At 46.4% G+C, this 19508-nt stretch overlaps 1 protein-coding gene across 2 annotated transcripts in view; it reads right to left on the reverse strand.

Moving 5' to 3' along the window:
- ccdc66 (coiled-coil domain containing 66) overlaps positions 1-19508 on the reverse strand; it is a 131746-nt gene that overhangs the window by 57954 nt on the left and 54284 nt on the right. For both annotated transcript variants that reach the window (XM_072472458.1, XM_072472457.1), the window contains exons 10-12: positions 13830-14071; positions 10301-10385; positions 6480-6641 (exon numbers count right to left, since the gene is read on the reverse strand). In XM_072472458.1, coding sequence (XP_072328559.1) covers positions 6480-6641; positions 10301-10385; positions 13830-14071 — 489 coding nt within the window. The remainder of the gene's footprint in view (positions 1-6479; positions 6642-10300; positions 10386-13829; positions 14072-19508) is intronic.

Genomic DNA, 19508 nt, shown 5'->3' on the forward strand with positions numbered 1-19508 from the left:
AAATTTGACGCGGTTGGTGGAACAGATGGAGGAAGATTTCAAGAGATGGGATATGGTAGCATTGCCAATGGCAGGGAGGGTGCAGGCAGTTAAGATGGTGGTCCTCCCGAGATTCCTTTTTGTGTTTCAGTGTCTCCCGGTGGTGATCACGAAGGCTTCTTTCAAAAGGATAGAAAAGAGTATCATGGGTTTTGTTTAAGCCGGGAAGACTCCGAGAGTGAGGAAGGGATTCTTACAGCGTAGTAGGGATACGGGGGGGCTGGCACTACCGAGCCTAAGTGAGTATTATTGGGCCGCTAATATTTCAATGGTGAGTAAGTGGATGGGAGAGGAGGAAGGAGCGGCGTGGAAGAGATTAGAGAGGGCGTCCTGTAGGGGGACCAGCCTGCAGGCTATGGTGACAGCCCCATTGCCGTTCTCACCAAGGAACTATACCACGAGTCCGGTGGTGGTAGCTACACTGAAGATTTGGGGACAGTGGAGACGACACAGGGGAAAGACCGGAGCACTGGGGGGGTCCCCGATAAGAAACAACCATAGGTTTGCCCCGGGGGGAATGGATGGGGGATATGGAATGTGGCAAAGAGCAGGTATAACGCAATTGAAAGATCTATTTGTGGATGGGAAGTTTGCGAGTCTGGGAGCGCTGACCGAGAAATATGGGTTGCCCCAAGGGAATGCATTCAGGTACATGCAATTGAGGGCTTTTGCGAGGCAGCAGGTGAGGGAATTCCCGCAGCTCCCGACACAAGAGGTGCAGGACAGAGTCATCTCAAAGAAATGGGTGGGGGACGGTAAGGTGTCGGATATATATAGGGAAATGAGAGACGAAGGGGAGACTATGATGGACGAACTAAAAGGGAAATGGGAAGAAGAGCTAGGGGAGGAGATTGAGGAGGGGATGTGGGCAGATGCCCTAAACAGGGTAAACTCGTCGTCCTCGTGCGCCAGGCTAAGCCTGATTCAGTTTAAGGTATTACACAGGGCACATATGACTGGAACACGGCTCAGTAAATTTTTTGGGGTGGAGGATAGGTGTGCGAGGTGCTCGAGAAGCCCAGCGAATCATACCCATATGTTTTGGTCATGCCCGGCACTACAGGGGTTTTGGATGGGGGTGACAAAGGTGCTTTCGAAAGTAGTAGGAGTCCGGGTCGAACCAAGCTGGGGGTTGGCTATATTTGGGGTTGCACAAGAGCCGGGAATGCAGGAGGCGAGAGAGGCCGATGTTTTGGCCTTTGCGTCCCTAGTAGCCCGGCGCAGAATATTGCGAATGTGGAAAGAAGCCAAGCCCCCGGGGGTGGAGACCTGGATAAATGATATGGCGGAGTTCATAAAGTTAGAGCGGATTAAGTTCGTCCTAAGGGGGTCGGCTCAAGGGTTTACTAGGCGGTGGCAACCGTTCGTCGAATATCTTGCGGAAAGATAGATAGGGGAGAACAAAGAAGGCAGCAGCAGCGGCCCAGGACTTGGGGGGGGGGGGGGGGGGGGGGGGGGGGGGGGGGGGGGATGGAGGGGGATGGGGGGGGGGGGGGTGGCCTGAGACAAGGCAGTAGCCAATTCGGGCTAGTTTTTATTTTTTGTTATTTAATAGTTATTTATTTGTTGTTGTTTTTGTTTAAATTTAAAAAAGGTCATTATTATCTGTATTGTTATAATGTTGTGTAAAGGATGCACAATGTACGGTGTTGGTTGACCAAAAATTTTCAATAAAATATTTTTTTAAAAAAAGACTGGAGTGCGGAGGTGGCGAGAAGGAGGGCGAGCTTTAATCGGGCCAAGGCGGTACTTCACAAAAGGAAGATAAAATTTGGAATGCTGCAACCGGCAAGACTGTGGGTCACATATCAAGGGAGGCACCACTACTTTGAGACGGCGGATGAAGCATGGACTTTTATTGTAGAAGAAAAACTGGAATGAGTGGATTATGAAAAAGAACGTTTGGACAAAGTGGTGGGGCGAATGGGGGGGGCGAAGAGGGGTTTTATGTTCTAATCCTGCGGTATGGTAACTTTTCTCTCTCCCACAGGTGGTGATGGGGGGAGGTGGGGAGGGAGAGGAGATGGGGCGTTGGCCATGGGAGGCGGGGCCGAGGGAGAGGCGCGGGCTAGTTCCCGCGCTATGATAATTATGGCGGGAATAGAGAAGCAGGAAGGAGGGGGCGTCGCACGGTGCGAGCCGTGGTCACGGGGGGAAGCCGAGGTCAGCCAGAGTTTGCTGACTTCTGGGAGCAACATGGGGGGAGTAATTACGCTAGCGGGGGGGTCTAGCGGGGGGGGGGGTGGAGGGGGAAATTACTGGGTTGCTGCTGCTGGGGAAAGGGGGGAGTGGGTACGGGAGAGGATGGGCGGGGGGGCACCGCCTGGGGGAGATACAGCTGCGTGGGAACTGGGTGAGAAGCTGGAAAAAGATGATGGCTAACCGGCAAGGGGGGGGGGTGGGAAGCCCCCCAACTCGGCTGATCACGTGGAACGTGAGAGGGCTCAACGGGCCGATAAAGAGGACACGAGTACTCGCACACCTTAAGAAACTTAAAGCAGATGTGGTTATGTTACAGGAAACGCACCTGAAACTGATAGACCAGGTTAGGCTGCGTAAAGGATGGGTGGGGCAGGTGTTCCATTCGGGGCTGGATGCGAAAAACAGGGGGGTGGCTATATTAGTGGGGAAGCGGGTAATGTTCGAGGCAAAGACTATAGTGGTGGATAACGGGGGCAGATACGTGATGGTGAGTGGCAAATTACAGGGAGAGATGGTGGTTTTGGTAAACGTGTATGCCCCGAACTGGGATGATGCCAACTTTATGAGGCGAACGCTAGGACGCATCCCGGACCTAGAGACGGGAAAGCTGATAATGGGGGGAGACTTTAACACGGTGTTGGAACCAAGGCTGGATAGGTCGAAGTCCAGGACTGGTAGGAGGCCGGCAGCAGCCAAGGTGCTTAAGGATTTTATGGAGCAGATGGGAGGTGTGGACCCGTGGAGATTCAGTAGACCTAGGAGTAAGGAGTTCTCGTTTTTCTCCTATGTCCATAAAGTCTATTCGCGCATAGACTTTTTTGTGTTGGGTAGGGCATTGATCCCGAAGGTGAGGGGAACGGAATACACGGCTATAGCCATTTCGGATCATGCCCCACACTGGGTAGACTTGGAGATAGGGGAGGAAACAGGAGGGCGCCCACCCTGGAGAATGGACATGGGACTAATGGCGGATGAGGGGGTGTGCCTAAGGGTGAGGGGATGTATTGAAAAGTACTTGGAACTCAATGACAATGGGGAGGTTCAGGTGGGAGTGGTCTGGGAGGAGTTGAAGGCGGTGGTTAGGGGGGAGCTGATATCAATAAGGGCACATAAAGGGAAGCAGGAGAGTAAGGAACGGGAGCGGTTGCTGCAAGAACTTTTGAGGGTGGACAGACAATATGCGGAAGCACCGGAGGAGGGACTGTACAGGGAAAGGCAAAGGCTGCATGTGGAATTTGACTTGCTGACTACAGGCACTGCAGAGGCACAATGGAGGAAGGCGCAGGGTGTACAGTATGAATATGGGGAGAAGGCGAGCAGATTGCTGGCACACCAATTGAGGAAAAGGGGAGCAGCGAGGGAAATAGCGGGAGTGAGGGATGAGGAAGGAGAGATAGAGCGGGGGGCGGAGAGAGTGAATGAAGTGTTCAAGACATTTTATAAAAAATTGTATGAAGCTCAACCCCCGGATGGGAGGGAGAGAATGATGGATTTTTTGGATCGGCTGGAAATTCCCAAGGTGGAAGAGCAGGAAAGGGTGGGACTGGGAGCACAGATCACGGTAGAAGAAGTGGTGAAAGGAATTAGGAACATGCAGACGGGAAAGGCCCCGGGACCGGACGGATTCCCAGTTGAATTTTACAGAAAATATTTGGACTTGCTCGCCCCGGTACTGACGAGGACCTTTAACGAGGCAAAGGAAAGGGGACAACTGCCCCCGACTATGTCTGAAGCAACGATATCGCTTCTCTTAAAGAAGGAAAAGGATCCGCTACAATGCGGGTCCTACAGACCAATTTCCCTCCTAAATGTGGATGCCAAGGTCCTGGCCAAGGTAATGGCAATGAGAATAGAGGAATGTGTCCCGGGTGTGGTTCACGAGGACCAAACTGGGTTTGTGAAGGGGAGACAGCTGAACACGAATATACGGAGGCTGTTAGGGGTAATGATGATGGCCCCACCAGAGGGTGAAACGGAGATAGTAGTGGCGATGGATGCCGAGAAAGCATTTGATAGAGTGGAATGGGATTATCTGTGGGAGGTGTTGAGGAGATTTGGTTTTGGAGAGGGGTATGTTAGATGGGTGCAGCTGTTGTATAGGGCCCCGGTGGCGAGTGTGGTCACGAATGGACGGGGATCGGCATATTTTCGGCTCCATAGAGGGACAAGGCAGGGATGTCCTCTGTCCCCATTACTGTTTGCACTGGCGATTGAGCCCCTGGCGATAGCGCTGAGAGGTTCCAAGAGATGGAGGGGAATACTTAGGGGAGGAGAAGAACACCGGGTATCTTTATATGCGGATGATCTGCTACTATATGTGGCGGATCCGGCGGAGGGGATGCCAGAAATAATGCGGATACTTGGGGAGTTTGGGGATTTTTCAGGGTATAAATTGAACATGGGAAAGAGTGAGCTGTTTGTGTTGCATCCAGGGGAGCAGAGTAGAGAAATAGAAGACCTACCGTTGAGGAAGGTAACAAGAGACTTTCGTTACCTGGGGATCCAGATAGCTAAGAATTGGGGCACATTGCACAGGCTAAATTTAACGCGGTTGGTGGAACAGATGGAGGAAGATTTCAAGAGATGGGATATGGTAGCACTGTCAATGGCAGGGAGGGTGCAGGCGGTTAAGATGGTGGTCCTCCCGAGATTCCTCTTTGTGTTTCAGTGCCTCCCGGTGGTGATCACAAAGGCTTTTTTTTTAAAAAAGGATAGAAAAGAGCATCATGGGTTTTGTTTGGGCCGGGAAGACTCCGAGAGTGAGGAAGGGATTCTTACAACGTAGTAGGGATAGGGGGGGGCTGGCATTACCGAGCCTAAGTGAGTATTATTGGGCCGCTAATATTTCAATGGTGAGTAAGTGGATGGGAGAGGAGGAGGGAGCGGAGTGGAAGAGATTAGAGAGGGCGTCCTGTAGGGGGACCAGCCTGCAGGCTATGGTGACAGCCCCATTGCCGTTCTCACCGAGGAACTACACCACGAGCCCGGTGGTGGTAGCTACACTGAAGATTTGGGGACAGTGGAGACGACATAGGGGAAAGACCGGAGCATTGGGGGGGGGTCCCCGATAAGAAACAACCATAGGTTTGCCCCGGGGGGAATGGATGGGGGATATGGAATGTGGCAAAGAGCAGGAATAACGCAACTGAAAGATCTATTTGTGGACGGGAAGTTCGCAAGTCTGGGAGCGCTGACCGAGAAATATGGGTTGCCCCAAGGGAATGCATTCAGGTACATGCAATTGAGGGCTTTTGCGAGGCAACAGGTGAGGGAATTCCCGCAGCTCCCGACACAAGAGGTGCAGGACAGAGTCATCTCAAAGAAATGGGTGGGGGATGGTAAGGTGTCGGATATATATAGGGAAATGAGGGACGAAGGGGAGACTATGGTGGACGAACTAAAAGGGAAATGGGAAGAAGAGCTAGGGGAGGAGATCGAGGAAGGGCTGTGGGCAGATGCCCCAAGCAGGGTAAACTCGTCGTCCTCGTGCGCCAGGCTAAGCCTGATTCAGTTTAAGGTATTACACAGGGCACATATGACTGGAACACGGCTCAGTAAATTTTTTGGGGTGGAGGATAGGTGTGCGAGGTGCTCGAGAAGCCCAGCGAATCATACCCATATGTTTTGGTCATGCCCGGCACTACAGGGGTTTTGGGTGGGGGTGACAAAGGCGCTTTCAAAAGTAGTGGGAGTCCGGGTCGAACCAAGCTGGGGGTTGGCTATATTTGGGGTTGCACAAGAGCCGGGAGTGCAGGAGGCGAGAGAGGCCGATGTTTTGGCCTTTGCGTCCCTAGTAGCCCGGCGCAGGATATTGCTAATGTGGAAAGAAGCCAAGCCCCCGGGGGTGGAGACCTGGATAAATGATATGGCGGGGTTCATAAAGCTAGAGCGGATTAAGTTCGTCCTAAGGGGGTCGGCTCAAGGGTTCACCAGGCGGTGGCAACCGTTCGTCGAATATCTTGCGGAAAGATGGGGGAAAAAAGAAGGCAGCAGCAGCAGCCCAGGACTTGGGGGTGGGGGGGGGGGTTATAGCCTGTGACAAGGCAGTTGCCAATTAGGGCTAGTTTTCATTTTTGTTATTTAATATTTATTTATTTGTTGTTTTTTGTTTATATAAAAAAGGTCATTATTATCTGTATTGTTATAATGTTGTGTAAAGGATGCACAATGTACTGTGTTGGTTGACCAAAAATTTTCAATAAAATATTTATTAAAAAAATAAAATAAATAACACCCACTTCTTTTTCCCTTTGTGTTCGGGTTTCTTCCTCATATTGTTGTCTCAACCGTTCTCTCTCCTTGGCCAAACGAAGTTCCTCTTTTTGTTCTTCTTTTCGTTTCTGATCTTCTTCTAGCTGCTTTTGTTTGCGGCGCTCCTCCACCTGAATAGCTATCGCTTTCTAGAAGATAAGATTAAAGAAACATTAACTATCATTTGAGAAATTGTAATCTTCAACGTTCCTCTTCAATATCACTACATAGGTTTACATTTTTTTTTGGACCTTGTGAAAACCTGAGTAATGGGATCTTTTTCTATTGAAATAGGAGGAAAAATAAGCTACTTTTGCTTATTTCACATATTGTTGCTTCATCTTTGTCTCTTTTGCTAGAATTCTACTTTTTGTACTTTCTGATTTTGATCCCATTTCAGCTGCTGTGACACCATCGGCATTGATGGCTGTCGCTCTCAAGAGTAACCATGTGCTTTATGCTCCTCGGTATCAAGAGTGAATAAATAGTGTGTCATCCAAATAACAGGGATAGGCACCCAATGTCTTGATGAAACCAACTTCCAGAAGCTCTGCTCGTTATTAAGTGGGAAGAGGAATAGAGATTGTTTGAGTGGTGAATGGTGAATTTGAGTATATAGCATGTAATGAAACTCATTGCTTGAAAAAGGGGAAAATTGGCCAAGCATACATGGCGGCAGCATCTTCAGTTAGGTGAAGAAACTAGAAAAACTGGGAATGTTCTCTTTAGAGCAGGAAAAGTTTTTTTTTTAATTTAGAGTACCCAATTATTTTTTTTCCAATTAAGGGGCAATTTAGTGTGGCCAATCCACCTCACCTGCACATCTTTGGATTGTGGGGGTGAAACCCATGCAGACATGGGGAGAAAGTACAAACTCCACACGGATAGTGACGCGGGGCCGGGATTCGAACCCGGGTCCTCAGCGCTGCAGTCCCAGTGCTAACCACTGCGCCACATGCCACCCTAGAGCAGGAAAAGTTAAGGATACATTTAACAGAAGTGAGCAAAATTCTGTGGGATTTTGATTAAGTAAAGAAAATTCATCTTCCACTGGTGGGTAAATCAGTAACCAGAGAACACAGATTTGAGGTAATTGATAAAAAAGCCAGAGGAAAGAGGGTGATAACAGTTTTTATGCAGCATGTTGCTATGGACTGGAAAGTAATGCCTGAAAAGGCTGATGGGAGTCCCTCAGAGTAAAGGATGACTTACTTCCACACAGAATTCTCAGGTGACCGAGGAGTGCAATGCGCAATCCACAGGCTTGGTCACAGGTGTGGCAGACGGTGGTTGGAGCGGGAGGGCAGGGTGCCCGGGTTGCCATGCACTCCTTTCACTATTGGCTTCAGTTTGCTCTCAGCAATGAAACCAGAGTTGTTCAGTTGCTTCCCGGATGCATTGCCCCCACTTTGGGTGGTCGAGGGATTCCCAGATGTCGATGCGGATGTTGCACTTTTTCAAGCAGGCTGTGAGTGTGTCCTTGAAGCCTTTCCTCTGCCCTCCTGGGCCTTGCTTGCGATGTCGAAGCGGAGTAGATTGCTCGTTTCGGGAGTCACATGTCAGGCATGCGGACGACGTGGCCCGTCCAGCAGAGCTGGTCGAGCATGGTCAATGCTTTGATTCTGGAGATGTAGGCCCGAGCTAAAACACAGCCATATAGGAGAGTGGATATCATTAATGCTCTGTGGGCCATGAGCTTGGTGCTGGGTCTGAAGTCCTGGTCTTCAAATACTCTCTTCCTCAGGCGACCAAGATAGTACACTGGCACACTGATAGTAGTGTTGAACCTAGTTGGCAATGTCTGCCCTTGTTGACAGTGGGTTTCCAAGTTATGGAACGTGGTCCATATTGTCAAAGGCCCTGATTTTGATAACCGTGGAGCAATGCTGTGTGGCAAGGCTAGGTTGGTAGAGGACCTTGTTCTTGCAGATGCTTAGTGAAAGACCCATGTTCTCATACACCATGGTGAAGGTGTAGATGATGGCTTGAAGCTCGGCCTCCGTGTGCGCAGGCGCCAGCATCCTCTGCATACTGCAGTTCAATCACAGAGGATGAGACGACATTGGATCTGGCCTGCAGGCAGCAGAGCTGGAACAGATTCCAGTTTGTTCTGTTGTTTAGCTCTACTCCAGCGGGGAGCTTGCCATGGGTGATGGTGGAGCATGGCAGGAAGAAAGATAGAGAAGAGCGTCGGTGCGATGACAGAGCCTTGCTTGACCCCAGTCCAAATGTGAATTGGGTCTGTGGTAGATCTGTTGGTCAAGATCACGGCTTGCATGTCACTGTGGAGCAGGTGGACGATAATGACAAACCTTTGGGCCGCCGAAAAAGAGGACACTACATAATCCCTCGTCTTTGACAATGTCAAAGGCTTTTGCGAAGTCAAAGAAGGCCATGTACAAGGGTTGGTGCTGTTCTTGTTTTCCCTTTTCCTGCTTTTCTCTTGTAGTTGCTGTGCAGTGAAGATAATGTCCATTGTGCCCCTTAGTGGGCAGGATCTGTATTGCGACTCTGAAAGAAACTCTTCAGCCACAGGGAGAAGACAATTAAGGAGGATTCTTATGATGAATTTCCGTGTTCCCCTTTAGTTTCTGCAGTCGGACTGGTCACCTTTCTTGAAGATGGTCATGATTACAGTCTCTCAGATCTCCTGGCATGTTCTCCTTCTTCCAGAAAAGAGAAAGGAGGTAATTTGTGCCACTCCATCGTGTTTCAGCAGGGATTCCATCTGCTCCTGATGCCTTATTGTTCTTTAGTTGTCAGATGGATACAGACCATCATCTACAGGGTACAACTAAGGAGGGTATAGGAATTCTCTTCACATGCCTGGATGAGGGCAGCTCCAACAAGTTCTTTATCATCCAGGACAAAGCAGACTGCTTAATTGGCACCCCACCCACAAAAATAAGGAATTATCCATCCATTGCCAGTACACAGTGGTAGCAATTTGCACCATCTAGAAAATGCACTGCAGCAACTTGGCAAGCATCTTTGACAGCTCGTTCTAAATGAACAACCTCTACCACCCAGTACGCTTTTGGGGACACAGTAGCTGCCTCACAGCGCCAAGGACCCGTGGTTGATTCAGGCCTTCGGTGACTGTGTGGAGTTTCCTTCGGGTGCTCTGGTTTCCTCCCCGAGTCCAATGATGTGCAGGTTAGGTGGATTTGGCAGGTTAAATTGCCGCTTAGTGCCCTAAGGTTAGGTTGCATTATGGGGATAGGGTGGGGGAGTGGGCCTGGGTAGGTGTGCTCTTTCGGAGGGTCAGTGCAGACTCGATGGGCCGAATTGCTTCCTTCTGCACTGTGGGACTATGAACAAGAACAAGGTCAGCAAACCCAAGGGGACACCTCCGCCAAGCCGCACATCCATCCTGGCTAGGAGGTAAACATATGCACCAATTGTAATATATATGAGACTGAATTCTCCGCCATCGGGATTGTTCGTTTTGCCGGCAGCCTGGGGGTTTTCCAATGACGTGGGGCTGCCCCACATTGGGAAACCCCATTGACCAGCCTGCGAAACGGAGAAACCCGCCCTGGTTTTTATCTCCAGAGATGTGGAGATAGGTTCAGTAGACAAAGAAAAGAATAATGGAAATCTGCTGGAAATTTTGACATCAATTTCACTTTTTGGGAACTCGACTGAATTCATAACATTTGATAAATGCTATAAAGGAGCAATGAAAAGAACCTTCTACAGATTTTGACACTATAAATGGCAGTCGATAAACATTAACAGAAAAAAAATAAGCTATAAAAATTTAAATTTTGTACGCATGAATAAAAATAAGAATCATACTGGTTACCTGGTGTTCTAGTTGTTTCTTTCGACGTAAATCTCGTTCTTCAATCTGTGCAGGGTCCAACAAGGCGGTCATGGATCGCAGAAAGCTGAAAATGAAATAATGACGCAAAATTTCTCGCATTCTCTGTAGAACCTGTAAATAATGAAACCTTGCGAAAACTAACAAAGTATATGTGCCACCAGATAAAGGCAATTTAGCATGGCCAATCCACCTACCCTTCACATCTTTGGGTTGTGGGGGCAAAACCCACGCAAACACGGGGAGAATGTGCAAACTCCACAGGGACAGTGACCCAGAGCCGGGATCGAACCTGGGACCTCGGTGCCGTGAGGTAGCAATGCTAACCACTGCGCCACCGTGCTGCCCCCAGATAAATGTATTACTTGACTGTCAAATTAATCGAGACATCAGGCGGGCAAGATAAAACAGTGGTTAGCACTGCTGCCTCACAGCGCCAGAGACCTAGGTTCAATTCCTGCCTCGGGTGACTGTCTGTGACTTTCTCCCAGTGTCTATGTGGGTTTCCTCCGTTCCTCATGGTGCTCCAGTTTCCTCCTGTTTCACTATGGTGTTATTTCCCAGTAATGCAAAAGCTGTTGTTTGGGCCAAATTCAAATACAGTCTATTTTGAAACTAATCAAACTCATTGTCGGTCAACAATTAATATACTGTACCTCAAAAAGAGAACAAAACTGCAGATAGAAGAGTGCTTCTGTTGATCGAAACAACTGGATGATCAAAAGCAGTATATCTAATTAGAATTTGAAAGCACCCCCCACCGACCACGTCTTTGATCACCCCTGCCCTGCGCCCCTCCAACCTAATCTCCGACGACCCCCACAGACCACTTCTCTGACCACCCTCACCTGCCCCCGGGACCTCTTCTCCAACCACCCTGATAGAAAGTAACCTTTTATTATAGGTAAAAAGGGGTAACGGAAGAAATTATTTAAAGAAATCATAATAACTAAATTTTAAATGAACCATAACTTAAGGAATGGCTGACTGCTTGTGAAAAGATAAAGATAAGGAAGTGCAAGCTTTGCAAGGTCAATCTGGGAGAAAGGCTCTTTGTGTTTGAGAACTTGGGCTAGGATCCAGTTCCATGTCCATGGTAACCACAGAATCACCCCACGGAAAGGAATTTCTGCTGAGTAAGCTTTTCATCAGTTGCCTAAATGGTTAATCTTTAATATAACAGACTGACATTTTAGTCAATTAAATGAATTTTAGATAAGTCAACACCAATCACGGATGTAAAGGGGACAAAACTTAGATAATGATCTTCTTAAAAGTCAGAGTATCGAGACGAGGAAGTCATATTAGAATCATTTCAAGCTATTTTCTAATCTATCTGTCTGCTTTGCAAACTGTTGTTTATCCTATTTTAAACTGCGCAGTACTTTGTACTGTGTATCTTGACTTGGAAGAAATTACTACGAGCTGTCCTTGTATTTTGAATTCAACTTATCTGTATTTGCTGAGGACAAACTATCGTTCTGATTAGCTTGCTGCAGGGCTGGTTGGAACATTCTAAATTTGTACTTGTGTGAAAATTGAAACTCATCAGTAGCCACGAGAAGCTGACAAAAAATAAAGGTGGCAAATTGCCTTTTAACTCAAAAAGCCAGTCCGGAATCTCTGTTATTTGGTGTATGGTACCGAGTTACTGGTATATGAAGACACAGAGATTGAAGACAGAGATCCAACACACCCCCACCTCTTCTCCGACCACCCCCACCCCCAGTATCCGTCCATACCCCCCACCCCAGTATCCGTCCACACTCCACCCCAAGTCTCCAACCACACCCCACCCACAGCCGCCCCCCTCCACCTAGTCTCTGGCAACCCCCCACTGACCCCCATCCTGCTCTCACTCATCTTTTGTCCAAAGTCCCTTGTGTCACCAGCAGCCACCAATCCAGCTGGACTGGCAGCGATGAGTAGCTGTCGACCCTTGATTGGCCAGCAACACTCAGCAGGGGAAGCTTTTAATTGTGGGAAGGCCTGCCAGTGGCCATCTAAGCACCAAAAGGACACGTCATTCTGTCAGGCTTTCCCACAGAGCCAACAAGATTGCCCCATTGGTTCTGAACCAATGGGCAAGGCCCATGTCGACCCCTCAAAAGCCAGACGTATAGGGTTAATTTTCTAAATTAAAGATAGCAACAGTGAAAACGTTGCAGTGAGATTATAGTGTCTGCCTGAATTAGGCACAGTCAACTCCAATGAACCTTCCAGAGTCAAGCTTCATTACATAATCGCAGTAAGATACCGGTGTGCAATCTGTCGATGAGTGGGATCTCACAGTTTTTCTACCAAATAGATTTTTTCCTGTTAACAAGATTTGCAACACGTGCTGAAACTCAGATTTGAGAACGGAGGAATAACAAGCCCACACATCAAAGTTTCCTGATGCAAAATGAAGTGTGTGTGTGTGTTTGGGGGGGGGGGGGGGGGGGGGGGGGGCAGGACAGGACAATTGCCTCTTTTTGGAACGACAGAGTATCCTCCCCATCAAAATGCCTGAAGGTGCAGTATCAAGGAATACCATTCAAAATGCAACAAAACTTTAGAGGAGACAAGATCATCCAAAATAAAGCTATCTACATTTAAACCAAATAGATCAGCGAAGTAAGCCCACCACAATGTATTTCCTCCCACTCCGTCCCTAAATAGCCATTTGAATTCTTCTGATATATACTCTCATTCAGGAGCAGAGCACAAACTACAACTAAAAATCTAGGCACACTATTTTAAAATATTTTCACCTAAAAATTTATTCTACCAAAATGTACTTGTGCAGTGTGCAAATACATGTGTTCACACCTATGAAGTGCATTAAAAAATTGCAACAGGAGCACCATAGTTTCTTGTTTCAATCCCAGCAGGTTCCCACTGAACGCAGCGGGTTCTCACTGAGTCAAGCAACCCACTTATATGCTCGCCATTAAAGACCACTTCGAAAAAGCACAAGATTCACAACTACATGCATGTATGTAGCACCTTCCATGCAATAAAACATCCCACGGGCATTACAAAGCAAAATTTGAGAGGTTTTGGAAGGGAACACCAAAGATTAAGTTTTAGGCAGTTGAAAGCACCGCCACCAGCGGGGAACAATTAAAACAAGGGATGCTCAAGAGGTCAGAATTAGATGAGCACAGTTATCTTGAAGGGCTTTCGGGCTGGATGAGATTACATAAATAGGGAAGGGATAGGCCATGGATGGATTTGAAACCAAGGTTGTGGCCTTTTTAAAAAAAAAATCACGGCACTGTCCAATGGGGAACACTGCAAGTTAGCAAGCACAGGGATTATGGCTGAATGAGACTTGTCGCAAATAAACACATGCACATTACAAATTTGGATGACCAAGGGCAGAATGTGGGAGTTGATCAGGAATGTGCTGGAATAGTCAAAGTCTAGGAGATAACAAAGGCATGAATGAGGGTTTGAACAGCAGATGAGTTGATGCAGTGGATGGAGTCAAGAAATGGAATATGAAGAAACTGCAGATGAACCTAACCTGGTCTTCTGTGCATTAGGCAGCCCATCAGATCCCATGTCAACACCTATGTTCCCTGTAGTTTCTCCAGTGGAAGAGTTACAATGATTGAGTGCAGGAGATAATGCATTTTGTTGCAGATCCCTCGATTCGGATGATTTTTTCAGTGCTGGTCCACAAGTGTTCACAGAAACTGGAGTCTGCGGGTCAGGTTTTTTCTGGTAAGAATCAAAGTGCATGGCCCATCTGTTGTGATCATCACCCTATTTAAACAGAAGACAGGAGATGATTTGTTATTAGAAAGGCACGCAAAAACTTTAACTCACCCCAGCTATCTGGATCACGGTGACACTTAGTTAAAAAGCTCTGCAAAGATTTACAGCCCATTGCTCTCTATTTCCACATGCTGTTATTTGAAATGAGCCATGTTTTTATGCAGCTGAAGAATCCATCTCACTCAGGTTCTCATTAATAGCTGCAAATCGGGATCTTGTGGAGTCCTTACAGACTTGTCCAATCTCAGGCCAACCCCCGAAGCCCCTTTATGTGGCCCTCAGAGTCAATTTCCTGTCAAACGGTGGAAGATTCTACAAAGAGATGCTCCTCCAATCAAAGACTACTCCCTTCCTGCGTTTGCCACTGATATGCTCATATCAGCAGCAAGTGTGGGAGAGAAACAGTCTGTGTTTGGAGGAGCAGCGAACACTAGCAGCAGTGGGTCTGCTGGGGTTAAAAAAATTCTTTCTGGTGGAGGGTGGGACAAGAGGGGAGAGAGAAAGAGACAGACAGAGAGACAAGGGAGAGCAAGGCAGTAGGAACAGACAGTGGGAAACTCAGGAATGCTGCGCTACTCAAGGCTTGTTTGGTTGATTTGGTATCGAATTTCAATGTATATGGTACTTCAGTTATATTCTGTGATTTGTTTTAGTTTGGATGTTATTCCAGTTAGGAGTGAAGACTGCTGCACATGTACAGTAATTCAATTTTAACATTGTTCAAGAGAACCCACCTCCAGCTTTAATTTGGAACCCACGATTCACTTAGTTATTTCACTTAAAGTTGCAACTTTCAGGAACACTGCCACAACTTTAAGTGAGGACTTGCTGTAAATGCTAGTGTATCACAAAATACTACTGAAAGCCAGTTTAGTAAAAGTGATAAAGTGATTAACTAAAATATAGATAAAGAGAACAAAAATGACGTTTTAAATCAGTATCCTATCTTGCAGGCCTATTGCTTGTATTCCTTTTTTCCAAAGTGGAGGGATTGAAACTAGAGGTTCGGTTTAACTAACTGTGATAACTTCTGCAGGTGACGAGGTTGGCGTTTGCCTTATTCAGGTAGACGGTCCTGGGAGAGAAAGAAGGTTTCTTGTCCTCACCAGTTCTGTGGTTATAACACTGAAGCTTGCCGAGACTCTTCTTGGCAAAACAACAGTTGTTTTTTGCTGCACCTTCCTCATTGATCTGAGGTGGCACAGAGAAAAACCCGCTGATGATATTGGACTTTTTCCTGGGGGTTCCACACACAAAATGGATGTTCGCAGCCAGACTTCATACAGTTCAAAACGGCAACTATGTTAATTTTCCAGAATCAATTGTTTCACCAAACAAAGAAGCTAGTTATGTCAAGGCCCTTTGAAGTCCCTTCTTGTCTCCCATTCTCTTAGAAGCTATGGAGTTTTAGAAGGTACAAAGGCATCCCTGGTAGAGTCTTAGCCAGTTCTAGAGATGCAAATCTGACACAGTTTGTATGAACACAGAGTCCATATGCGTTTCGAAAAGGCTTTTGAACCCAATATAAAGATTTGAAGCTGTTGTCCTGAAAATCAGGGCTATTATAATTACATGTTTGTATGAACAGGATGACCAAAAATGTTCCAGGTTGTGCATGTATAACAGATGGCATTGCAGTCACGGATATCACCAAGGAACAGCATCATCAAAATCTTCAGGTGGTGGAATTAGAAATCAATAAAACCTGGAATCAAAAGTCTAACGATGACCATGAAACCATTGGTGGTGGTCATATAAACCCATCTGGTTTACTAATATCCTTTAGGGAAGGAAATCTGCCATCCTTACCTGGTCCAGCTCCACAGAAATGCGAGTAACCCAATGAGAGACTAGCAATCTACTCAGTTGGACCAAATCCCTAAAAAGTTACAGAAGTAATGAAGCCGTACAGACCACCCATCATACTCAGCCCTATTGAACCTGCAAATCCCTCCTTAATAACATCTGGGGGCTTTTTTCAAAATAGGGAGAGTGGTGTAACATACTCGTCAAGCAACAGCCGGTTGCCCCACTGACCCAGCCACCACCATCACCATCCCCATCCGACTGGCAGGCCAGACTCAGCAGAGGTGGTGGCAAAGTGGTATCCAGTCAAGAGGAAGTTACCTTGGAAGTCCTTAACATCGACTTCAGACTCCATGAAGTCTCTTGGCATCAGGTCAAACATGGGCATTGAAACCTCCACATACCACCATCACCACCACCACCACACCCCTTCCCACTGATAAATCAGTACTCTGTTAAACTCTGATACTATCTCTGTAAAAAGCACAAGAAAGCACATCTTAACTTCTTCAGCTCTATTTTGTGTTCTACAATCACTTCTCTTGCAACTCCACAGTGCCACCTGTATCCCCTTCATATGTATGTGCAGTCTGACAAACATTAAGTGTGGTTGGTTTTTATTGAAGACTCAAATAATGTGTACAAGTTGCAGAAGAACTCTACATCAGGTGACCAAATCTTAGACGGGGAGGAATTAAGGGACACTTTGGCGTTCAGAGAATTTAAGAGCAGGCAGGGATTGCAGCTGAACCTGAGGAGTGATGGGGATTGGGGGGTAGACCTGATAGCGGTCTACAAAATTATGAGGGGCATAGACAGAGTGGATAGCAAAGAGATTTTTTCCCAGGGTAGAGGGGTCAATTACTAGGCAAGTTTTTTTACGCAGAGGGTAGTGGGTGCCTGGAACTCGCTACCGGAGGAGGTGGTGGAAGCAGGGACGATAGTGACATTTAAGGGGCATCTTGACAAATACATGAATAGGATGGGAATAGAGGGATAAGGACCCAGGAAGTGTAGAAGATTGTAGTTTAGTCGGGCAGCATGGTCGGCACGGGCTTGGAGGGCCGAAGGGCCTGTTCCTGTGCTGTACATTTCTTTGTTCTTTGTTTGTAATGTCTTTTAGGGAAGGACATCTGTCGTCCTTACCTGGTTTGGACAATATCTTCCAAAGTATTTGTTACCAACCATTAGTGTGATTGATAAAGTTTTCACAAAGAACCCAGTAACACAATAATACTGTTAACTGGAGAGCTCTTCACAACATTCCAGAACCTGACCACTAGATGGCTCTATAGACAGCAACCATAATATTTGAATGAAAGGTTAATTAACTTCAAATAAATAATTTTAGTTTTGCTGTCAATTTTCGTGGTCTTACCCTTTAATTGTTAATCAAGATGGTTTCTCTTTTACATAGCCCCCAAACAAGTACCATGATACATCACAGCAATTCACCAAGCATTGCTATTGACAATAATTCCTCATTCTCCATCACCTCTTAGTGAAAATTATCAACCAACAAATTCAACAATTTTTAGATTGAGCACCTCAACAATATTTATTAATATGGCTCTATGGTTCTCCTGTCCCCTTAGCATCCTTGTGCAAGATGCTGTTGGCAGTAGGGTATTGCTACAAAAACAACCTCAGACTCAACTTTCTATTTGGCAGCACCAGCTGAGAAATCCATAACTTGGGCAATGCCAGCTCTGCCAAGTACTGACCTTACTCTGTCACACTTCCTCCTCCACCAAGAATGTCTTCTGCTTTTAATAAGAAGAAATAGGAGTAGGCCAACTGGCCCCTCGAGCCTGCTCCGCCATTCAATAAGATCATGGCTGATCTTTTTGTGGACTCAGCTCCACTTACCTGCTCACCATAACCCTCAATTCCTTTCCTGTTCAAAAATCTATCTAGATTTGCCTTAAAAACATTCAACGAGGTAGCCTCAACTGCTTCACTGGGCAGGGAATTCCACAGATTCACAACCCTTTAGGTGAAGATGTTCCTCCTCAACTCAGTCCTAAATCTGCTCCCCCTTATTTTGAGGTTATGCCCCCTAATTCTAGCTTCACCTGCCAGTGGAAACAACTTCCCAGCTTCTATCTTAAATATTCCCATCATAATTTTATATGTTTCTATAAGACTCCCTCTATAAAATTGCAACATGCTGCAATTACCATTTAAATAGTAGTCCATTTTGCTGTCATTCCTACCAAAATGGATGACCTCACATCAACATTGTACTCCAGACCCTACCCACTCACAAACTATTTATATCCCTCTTTGTGTCCTCTGCACACTTTGCTCTACCACTCATCTTAGTGTCATCTGTGAACTTTGACACATGACACTTGGTCCCCAACTCCAACTCATCTACGTAAATTGTAAACAATTGTGGTCCCAATACTGATCCCTGAGGCACCCAACTAGCCATTGATCGCCAACCAGAAAAACACCCATTTATCCCCACTCTTTGCTTTCTGTTAGTTTCCCAATTCTCTAACCCTTATCTTATACAACAACCTTTTGTGCGGCACCTTGTTGAATGCCTTCTGGAGACCCAGATACACCACATCCACCAGTTCCCCGTGGTCCACCGCGCTTGTAATGTCCTCAAAGAATTCCAATAAATTAGTTAAACATGACCTGTCTTTCATGAACCCATGCTATGTCTTCCCAATGGGACAATTTCTCTCCAGATGTCTCGCTATTTCTTCCTTCATGATAGATTCAAGCATTTTCCCCACGACAGAAGTGAAGCTAACCGACCTATGGTCATTTACCTCTTCCTCATGTCTCCATTATCTATCTCCTCCCTACCCCTCAATAAAGAGCAATAGCAACTATTAACAAAATAAAATACATTAAAAATATATATTTATAATTCCCTTAAGGATTTTTTTAAAAAGTATATTTATTGAGGTTTCATATTTTAAGAGAAAACACAACAAAATTACAAAATAATATATCACCATAAGCAAGGAACAAAACAAAACGGCTCAGCGTACTAGAGTACAGAGAGACAGAAGACCAGCATCACAACTGACATGATACAATCATTAGACATAACCAATGCAATCTATGCAGCCCCACCAGAGACCCAGGGAGAAACAGGATGAGGCCATGAAAAACATGGTAAAATGGGGCACACCTATGTTTACAAAAGCAACGAAAATACACAAAAACCCCAGTTCTAAGGGGAGTTGCATATATACCACACAATACAACTTAATCCCAAACTAAGGCCTAGTTCAGAACCAACATCATTCCATACTATTATGCCGAGAGGACCGGCAGCAACATGTTCTGATTATAATCAAACTTTAGAGCATCCTAAGAAAAAAAGAAAGGAAAAGCTTGAACTCCCAGAACTAACCCACAGGGTAACAAGGGTTCACAAGGGTTCAAGACCCAACCCAGGCTCTGTATTTCCCTGCCGCATGCCGAGCAACCACCAAAAAAGAGAACAGGTCTCTTAATCAAACAAACCCCGTCCACAACAGGATAACAACCAAGCATAGAACTCGGCTCATGTCCCGGCCCATCTGTACCGAAGAAGCAAGTCCCAACCTCCCAGAATGCCCCCAGAAAGTACCCTTGAGAAGGGACATCCCAA

The sequence above is a fragment of the Scyliorhinus torazame genome, chromosome 13, assembly GCF_047496885.1.
Source record: "Scyliorhinus torazame isolate Kashiwa2021f chromosome 13, sScyTor2.1, whole genome shotgun sequence".
NCBI lineage: Eukaryota > Metazoa > Chordata > Chondrichthyes > Carcharhiniformes > Scyliorhinidae > Scyliorhinus > Scyliorhinus torazame.